Raw genomic sequence first — 9741 nt, 5'->3', positions numbered from 1 at the left:
GGCACCTCCCTCTCCACTCCCCCTCCTCAGGAAGCTGTCGAGAGGGATGAGGTCGCCCCTCGGGCTCCTTGTCTCCAAACTAGAGAAACCCCGAGTCCTCAGCCGCTCCTCAGAGGACATGCCTTCCAGCCCTTCCACCAGCTTTGTTGCCCTCCTCTGGACGCATTCAAGGACCTTCACGTCCTTCTCAAATGTGGGGCCCAGGACTGCACACACTGCTCAAGGTGTCATGTCAATGTTATTGGGATAACACTGGCTGGCTTCCAGGCAAGCAGGGACCTCCCTAGACTCCCAAGACCTTTGGGAGATGATCGAGAGGGGTCCTGCCATAACATCCACCAGCTCCTTCAGTACTCTGGGATGAATCCCATCAGGTCCCGTGGACTTGTGACCATTCAGCTGATACAGCTGGTCCCTTACAGTTTCAGCATCCACAAAGTCACTGTTCCCACACTCTTGGTCCTTCGACTCAGGGGACCGGGCAGCCCAAGGTCTATCAGTATTATTAAAGGCTGAGGCAAAAAAAACATTGAATGCCTCCGCTTTTTCTTCATCCCTATTAGTCAGGTGACCATCTTCAACAACTATCAGTCCAATGTTTTCTTTAGACCTCCTCTTGTTATTAATGTACTTAAAGCCCTTGTTGTCTGACACAACACTGGCCAGTTTCAACTCTAATTGAGCTTTGGCCTTTCGTGTCTTCTCGCTGCATAAACAAACCACAGCTCTGTACTCTTCCTGCAAAGCCTGACCACGCTTCCAGAGATCATACCATTTCTTTTTCCCCTTGAGCTCCACGAGGAGTTCCCTGTTCATCAGCCAAGCTGGTCTTCTGCCCCGCTCGCTTGACTTTCGACACAATGGGATGGCCTGCTCCTGTGCTTTTAAAAGGTGCCTCTTAAAAACTGACCAGCACTCATGGACTCCTAAGGCCTCAAAAGCACAAAAGGGTACTCCGCTAAATAGCTCCCTGAATAGCTTAAAGTTCGCTCTCTTGAACTCCAGGGTAGCAACTCTGCTGTCCTTTTTTCTCTCGTTACACTGAAAATTTTAAACTCGACCATTTCATGATCACTGTGGCCCAGACAGCCACCTACCATCACATCCCCCCCCAAGTCCTTCTCTAGTCACAAATAGCAAGTGAAAGATGTCCCTGCCCATGGCAGGGGGGGTTGATCTTTAAAGGTCCCTTCCAACCCAAACCATTCTATGAAAAAGGAACAGGGAGCAGGACAGAGGCATAGAAAGAGGAAACAGGAGACAGCCAGCTGGACAGGGGATATAGCGTGAAACAGTGGGACAGGGAATGGTATAGAGAGAGAAAGGCAGAAAAGATAGGGAGAGGAAGAAGGACAGTAGGACAGCAAGAAATAAAAAGGGATAAGAAACAGAACGGAAGAATAGGGAGACAAAGAGGGAGACAGGGCTAACAGAGACAGGACAGGGAGCAGGGCAGAGAGACATCGAAAGAAAATAGTGATAGATTGAGAAAAATAAGAAGAGGGAGAAGGGGTGAGGAACAGAGAGTAAGAAAGGTACAGGGAAAAGGAGAGGAGAGGAAGATGAAAACTAAAAATAAGGGACAGACCTGGACACAGAGAGAGAGAGAGAAACACAGAGGAGCAGGACAGAGGGATAAAGAGAGGGGGAAATAGGGACAGGAGGAAATGCAGAGTAACCGAGAGAGGAAAAGTAAAGGAAAGGGAGGAGAAGAGGACAGAGAAAGAAAGAAACAGCGATGGGCAGCAGGAAAGAGATGGAGCACAAAAAAAACCCCACAGAGATGAAGCAGAAGGACAGAGGGATAGACAGACAGGGAAAGACAGAGGCAGGCAGATCGCATGGCCCCGCCACCAGACACAGAGCCCCTCCGCCCCGCTCCTGTGAGCCCCCAGCACCCACCCTCACCCAGTGCTCCACAACAGCCCCCGGGCCCGTGGCCACTGCCCACCCGCAAGATGCTTCTCCCCAGGCCACCCTGGCCCCCTGCCCAGGACTTCCACAGCCCAAGGGAGGCCCGGCCCTGCTCACCTTCTCCCTCGGTGCGGGTGCAGCCACAGCCCCGGCGTCTACTCCTCCCTTGTCCCACCCCAGCCCCTCCAGACAACAAGGGCAGGGTCTCAACCACCACCCCCAGAGCCAGCCCAGCAACACAGACCCTTTACAGGGAGGGGCCATCCACCATCAGCCTCACTGGCCACACCCGGGGCTGGAGAGCCCCAGCAGGAGCACATCAGGAAGAGGGGGCCATTGCCAGACCCCCCCCAGTGCATCACCTCCTCCCCTGGGCTCTGTCAGAGCCACTCAGTGCAAAGGGACCACGAACGCAGCTGTAAGGAAACAGCAAGTGTTTATTCATTCATGTACATAAGAGGTCCCGGGAGTGAGTCTGGTACGGGGCTCGGTGCCCCTACGCTCCCCTTTCACCTGGGACACCTCGGTAGTCATTACGGGAGCTGTGCTCGCCAGTCTGGCAGGGAGTGGTCGGCTCCTGGAGCGATGGGCTGCTGGGCAGAGAGGAAGGTAGCCAAAATACAGCAAAGGGAGCAAGACACAAAGAAGAGAGAGGGGGAAAAGGGACAGCAGCTGGACAGGGGTGTATAGTGAGAAAGGATGAGAGACAGAACAGAGATAAAGACAGAAAAGGTAAGGACAAGAAAAAGGACAGAGGGACAATAAGAGAAAAAAGGGACAGGGATCGAGGCAGAGAAGGAGAAAAGCATTAGGGACAGAGAGACAGGAAAGAGGACAGAGGGATAAAGAAGTTGAGGGACAGGAAGCTGGAAAATGGGATACAGAGAAAAAGACAGGAACAGGGAGAAGGACACTGGGATAGAGAGTGAAAGAGAGCGACAGGGAGAAGGACAGGGTCAGAGAAATAAAAGAGAAGGATGGGGAGCGGGATAGAGAAGGAGAGGCAGAATGACAGAGGGACAGAGAGGTGAAGAAAGAAGAGAGAGTGAAGGGCAGAAGCAAGAAGAGATGGCAAAAAAAAATACAAATGGGGCATGGGACAGAAAGACAAAATGAGGGACAAGGAAGATGATTGTGGGATAGGGAGAAAGAGGGACAGGGAGAAGGACAAAGACGGAGAAGAAAATATACTGATGGGGAGCAGGACAGAGGGATAGAGCAAGAAAGCGTGAAGAGGAAGCAGGATAGCAGGATGCAGAGAGAAAATAATAGCGATGGGCAAGCTCCCTGCCCTGCTCTCCGGGTCCATCCTGGCTGCCTTAACCCCTGCCCAGCCTCTGGTCCCATCTGCCCTGCACTGCTTCGGGGGCTTTGGCTCTGCCCTTCTTCACCATCTGTCTCCCAGGCCAGTCACCCGTCCCCTGTCGTCATCCCCTGCAGTACTCCTGATGCACTCAATAGCCTCACAGTGGCCATGACCTCACTGTCCCCACCCTGTCCCCAGGGGACAAAAGGGCTGCTTGGGGAAGCAAGAGCAGCTGCAAACAGCTGCACGTGCTCCCATGCCCTTGATCCCAGCCCCGCCATGCTGGACCCTGCGGGGCTGACTCAGCACATCTGGCTCCCCCTGCTCTGGGCCAGCAGCTTCCTCCTGCTCCTGGCAGCCTGGGCCACCCAGCACTGCCAGTGCAGCATCTCCAGCAAATGGCACCAGGTAGGAGGGAGGCTCCTGGGGAGCCCTTCCCAGGGAGACTGGCCAGCAGCAGGGCCCCTGCTCCGCAGGAGGGTCCCTGGCCTCGGGGGAATTGGGGCTCGAAGGGACCCAGACGCAGCACAGGTCGGGGCTCGGCTGAGGTCACTGAGCCAGCACTGCTGTGCCCACAGGTCTTTCCCTGCAGCCGATGGTGCTGGAGGAGGGTGACAGAAGCCCAGGACCCAGGTGAGGTCATGCTCTTCCCCTGCGCTGGGGACAGTGTGCCCAGCTGGCCATACTCATCGCCTCCAGCAGCAGAGCTGCTGTCATGCCATGATGCGGTTTTCCTGAGGTTTGCTATAGAACAAGCCCCAGCCCAGGGCCCTGGGGGAGGCCTGTCCCTCCCATATGACCAGCTGTCCCTGCTGTGTCCCTCTTCCTGTCCCATGGGCCCTGCTAGGAGGAGGAACAGGGAGGGGATGTCTGTGGGGCTGGTGCCTTCCTCTCACTCCCAGGGGTGAGGATTGCCCCGCTCCCCGATCCCAGCGCGGCTCGGCTTTCCACAGTGCAGCGTGCTTACCCTCTGCATGGTGCCAGGACAGTCCTGGGATCGCTCCAGCCGCTGGGATTCCCGGTGCCCCAGCTGCTGCCCAGGGCCAGGCTGTGCCCATGTCCATTGAGAACTGGGCCCCTTCTCCACGGCACTGCGCTCAGCCACGAGGCCTCTGCTCAGGACACTGCACCCCCTGGCTGTGTTGCAGGCCAGAAGAGGCAGGTGTCCGGCTGCGGGGCTGAGGTCCTCAATGCCCGTGGCAGGTCCCTGGGCCGGTTCCTGTGCTACGACCTCAGCTGTGTGCAGTGCAGAGAGGCCGCCCAGGAGAGGCAGCAGCAGCTATGTGTGGCACGACGAAGCCCCCGGACCACCCGACAGTGGAACTCACCTCCCTCATCCAGCTGCAGGCGCTGGCTGGGGCATGGCATGCAGAGGATGCTTCTTCCCTGGCACGGGGGGCAGCCCCATAAGCAGCCAGAGGTCCTGGGGCCACTCAGTCTGGCCACAGCCCACCCCAGCCTCCAGCTTGGCAGCCAGGCTGATGAGCTCACAGGGCCAGCGCCCTTGGTGCCAGAGACAGATGTCAGCCACCAGGCCAGCTCGCCCACCACCCCAGACTCACACACAGCTGACGGGGGTGGTGGCCACCCGCTCAGTGTTCTGGATCCTCATCCCATCTCGAGGCTGGAGCTAGGAGAGGATTTCAGGAAGAGACTGCAGGCGCACATGCAGAGGAAGTGCCAGCAGATCCACCTGGGAACGTTCCCCACCTTGGTGCAGTGGTCCTACAAGTCATCAACCCACAAGACGGTGCCCCTCGTGCCACAGCACTCCAGCTCTGCCCCCATCTACTTCTGGTCACCCAAGGCCTCGTTCCTGCCAGAAGACACCCAGGAGGCCCTGGACCTCCACCTTCAGGCAAAGAAGCTAAACCACAACTGGGGCTTGCCTGGGAAGTCAACGGGCTCAGCTCCTGGAGAGCACCGTGTGGAGCTGGACGGCCGGCTCCACTGTGCTCCCTGGCCACATCATGGGGTGCTTGACCTCTCCCAGCTCAGTCCCGAGAGCCTGCGGGGCAGGACTGGGGACAGAGCTGGCAGAGAGGCTGCTGGGCACCAGGAGAGCAGCTGGACACAGAGGGGCTTCACAAATAAATAAACCAGAAGATGGCACTCGAGATAATGACTATTCTCATGGGGGGGGGGGGGGGACAACCAAAGATTTGATACTTCTTGCAACATACTAGGAGACTTTGGAAATCCAAATTAAACTATTTTATGCCATTTGTGACCATTACTTTCTATTGACCAACTTTTCTTTTTATTTCACCTGTGCTACTGTGCTCATCACCTCAACCATCCTCGTTCTCATCTCCTACCTCTGCATCAGAGTTGCCATCCATGAGATTAAGTCCACCAAAGGCAGACGAAAAGCCTTCTCCACCTCTGCTTCCCACCCGACTCCTGCCACCATGTCCTATGGGACAGGCTCCTTCATGTACTGACCACCCAGTCCAAAATTCTCCGTGGAGCACAGGATCATCGCTGTTTTATGCTCTGGTGATTCCCATGCCGAATCCTATGATTTACAGCCTGAGGAATGAGGAGGTCAGATAAGCCCTTCAAAGGACAGTAGCAAGGCTGTATTTCTCTCCATGAGTACCGCAGAGATTCAGGAGTCCAAAGAGGTCTAAAAGAACCTGAAAATTGTCAAAAGAGAATAATTAAATGTACAAGTAGGTTGGCTGTCCCTGCCAAAGAGAAAGGAAAAAGGAGCAGTATTTAAGACTGCTTGCTGCCACACCTGCCTGTTGCGAAAGAGAGTAGGCAGGCCCCTTCCTATTGCAGGGCTCCCTATTTTCCCACACACCCAAAAGGGGGATATGTCACTGAGCAGCCCCCTAGGAACTAACTTCATATGGTGACAATCACTCTTGCAATGGCTCTATAACATAGTAGTGCCTCACACGTGATCTCACCTTGCAACCTCAGCAACTACAGACAGCATCAGACAAGTCCATTGAGAATATTTGTAGGTATTTTGGTTCAAGACTTGTTCTATTTGGAAGATAAATATAGCAGGATAAATCTCAAATTTAAGACCATATAGAAGTCTAAAACAGAACTAGGTTTTCTGGGTTCCTTTATGCCAGTTGAGCCCAAGTTTTAGCAGGCAGCTCCACCAGGCTTACGTGTTAGATAGCACGCCTTCAAGGAGGATTGCCTACATGCTGGTAACATGCTGCCAATTTCTAGATATACTACAGCAACTCCTGCATTTCAGCTACCCAGGTACCAGCCAAAATGGTGAAGAGAGGGATGAACTGCAGAAAACAGCATCACCTCACCTCACTTCACCTCTCCATTAGGATTTTATGCAGCAAACAGCAAAAATGGGAAAAAGCAAAACCATAGTGGCAAATACGGTCAGAGGCCCCAGCAGTCCGGAGTACCACCTTAATGGATTTCAGACTCACACGTGGACCCACCCAGTGGCTGCCTGGTGAGAAGCCCTGAGTCTAATCGACACAGCCTGGAGTTAGACAATAAGCTTGTATTTCTGACCACACCACACGTGACAAACTTGCTTCTGCAGCCAAAGAAACCCTCAGTGTTTCTCCTAGTATCAGAGAGGGGCCGCTCTGAAGGGAACGGAGGATTCCAGCAACATCCCAAACAATATACACCCAAGAAGCAGAGACAGGAGGGAGATTTCATGACTAATCCCTAAAACATAATTTAATATATTTGAGGTTTCATTTTAAAAAGCATCAAGGATTTTTATGTCCAGTTTCCACCTCAGACAAGGTGGACACCTCTCTGTTTCTGCCATCTGATGTGTGGAAGCACATACACTACCTCTGTAGGATCCAGCAGGATAGAGACCTCTTGTTACCATTATGGGGTAGGACAAGGTGTTACTTGGAGGCTATGAAGTCATTAAGCACTAGAAGAGCTCAACTATGGGTGCATTTCAGGGAGCGTTGAAATTGAACCATGAACTCCCTGAGCTAGGTGGAGGGATGGTTGTGTCGAAAAGGAATTATTCACGCTGCTTAGCTTATTTTTGAGATACATGGTGCAAACTACAGCCAGGTTATGCCTGGTGGCACCGCAGGTGTTGCAGTTGGATTCTTGGCATGCCGGTTGAAAACAGACCCAGACTGATGACCTTAAATGACGGCAAAGGAGTCTTCCTTCCAGCCAATCTCCCACAAAGGACATGCTTGTGTTTTCTGTGGGAGCAATGTGGTCAGTAAGAGGCACCAGTCCCATAAGCTGCTTTAGTACAGAAGAATGTATATCTAAGTGTGCCTACAGTACTGATTCCCAGCATTCACGCTCTAAGATATGCGTCCAACACCTGTGTCTAAGGCTGAGGCTCTCATCTAAGCTTCCTCTGTGCTCAGTGGAGAAAAACATTACCGGCTGAAGTCATGTCCTCCTGTGATAATGACCTAAAGCTGTGCCATCCAGTTGGCCTTCTGGAGGTGCACACCTCTCCCTTTTAACTGTAAAGGGAGCTCAGAGAAGGAGTTTTAATTCCAGCATCTATCTTTTAGATGGCTAAAGTTGGAGAAGATCAGTCAAACTGCAGTGCCTATCTAATTGCTAGGGCTCCAGAGGACATCAGAGACAGATGTTCTTGTCTTGTTAAAGCAGTTCTTACCTGGCTGATCACTCTTTTTAGGGTACATTTAAATTCTTTGTTCCTCAGACTGTAGATTATGGGGTTTAGCAGGGGAGTGAGGATTCCATAGAGCATAGAAACTATCCTATGGCGAGTAGGTGGAGGAAGGCCGTACATATGTGCAAATGGTGGTCCCGTAGAAAAGGCATACTACTGTCAAGTGAGAACCACAAGTGGAGAAAGCTTTGTGCCTGCTCTCAGAAGAGTTCATGCGCAGGATAGCCAAGAGGATATAGATATACGAGATCAGAGTGACCACAAAAGGCACTGCTTCCAAGGACCCCAGCAACTGTGAGGATTACCAGTTCCCTACTGTAAGTAGACAAGCAGGAGAGGGCCAGCATAGGAGGAATATCACAGTAATATTGGTCAACTTCATTAGAATCACAAAAAAAAAGTATAAAAATCAAAGATGTGTGCAACAGAATTAAAAAATTCTACTACCCAGGTGCCAATGGCTAGGTGAGCCCGCAGTTTCATACTCACGATATTCATGCACTGCAGCAGATGACATATTGCAACGTAACGGTCATACGCCATCACAGCCAAGAGAGAAATCTCTGTGCCTACAACATCAATGAGGAAGAACAGGTGGAGCACGCAGCCAGTGAATGAAATCACCTTGTGCTCAAGCAACAAGGCCTCCAGCATCTTTGGCACAGTGATAGCGGGACATAAGATATCCAGTAAGGATAAGTTGCCAAGGAAGAAGTACATGGGGTTGTGCAGACAAGTGTCTGTGCTAATGGAGACAGGGATTGTCATGTTGCCAGCCATGGTAGCCAAATAAGTGATCAAAAACAGCACAAAGAGAAGAAAACAGGCTTCCGGAGCATCAGAAAGGCCTACAAGAACAAATTTGGATACCGTTGATAGGTTGACCCTCTGCATCTTACCTTTCACTGTGGAAATGATTGCAGAGGTTTACCTGGAAGAAAGAAGTTGTTGTAACTTAGTCAAAATTGCATCGCTCTTCCAAAGAATACAATTTTTCGGGGGTCTGTTTTGCAGTTCAAAAACATTTGCAAGTTTGCATAGCCACACTCAAAATCTAAATTTTACTCACATATACCTAATGTAAAAGGCAAAACATAGGTATTAAGCTTAACAGTGATTAATCAAAAAAGTTTAATTCTTGGCAAGCCGTCTTCTCAGACTGACTAGCTGATGGTCGAAGACAAAGATACCACCTCTGTGGTGGCTAGCTTGGTTGGACACAGCCTCGAGCAACCTGACGGGGCTTTGAAGGTAGCTGTACTCTGAGCAAGGGGGGCGGAGTACAGATCTCTAAATAATTTATGCTGGAGGGATTTCTAGTGATAGTAATATCACCAAAGGGGTCTAGATTACTAGCTGAAGCTAAAGACCTAATTTTTTTAGGCGAGTAATGCTATCACAGAAGAATTAAATCCCTGGTAATCAACAGGCAGGTAGTATACCCCAGATGCATTTTGGTTTTTTCAGCTTTGTCCAGTGGGATATAAAAAGAGATATCATCTAGTATCCAATTAAAGACCTTCCTCCTTTCCATAAATTTTACCCTATAGACTTCCATAACAGTATTAGTACTTTTAGGATCTAGGTGGACTTCCCACACACACCTTTTCCCAACTCAGAGTAGTCTAGGAAGACTTGGCATTGAGGGATCTTTCCATCTACCCTGCATTGCTCCACTGAATGTAACTCGGTACTTACGGTAATGATTTACATAGTGGCCCTATAGAGAGATAAAGCAAAGTTTGGCACAAGCGCCTCCTTGTTTGCAGATTAGAGCATGATTATGAGACGGTGTGAATATTGTAACACATTCTCATTTGTAGGAGATACAGAGAACAAATTAAATAGGTGACTATGATATCCCACCTGAGACAGGCTCGTCTATTATCTCATG

General features: G+C 51.2%; 1 protein-coding gene across 1 annotated transcript; it reads right to left on the bottom strand.

The window, feature by feature from the left end:
* Positions 1–5781: 5781 nt before the first annotated feature.
* Positions 5782–8741, bottom strand: LOC143162920 (olfactory receptor 5V1-like). The gene is given in 5 exon segments (XM_076343492.1): positions 5782–5859; positions 7830–7941; positions 7943–8127; positions 8129–8270; positions 8272–8741. Coding segments are annotated over 5 exon segments (987 nt in total).
* Positions 8742–9741: the final 1000 nt, after the last annotated feature.

This window comes from Aptenodytes patagonicus, chromosome 7, assembly GCF_965638725.1.
Source record: "Aptenodytes patagonicus chromosome 7, bAptPat1.pri.cur, whole genome shotgun sequence".
Lineage (NCBI taxonomy): Eukaryota > Metazoa > Chordata > Aves > Sphenisciformes > Spheniscidae > Aptenodytes > Aptenodytes patagonicus.
This window is presented reverse-complemented; position numbering and strand designations above follow the sequence as displayed.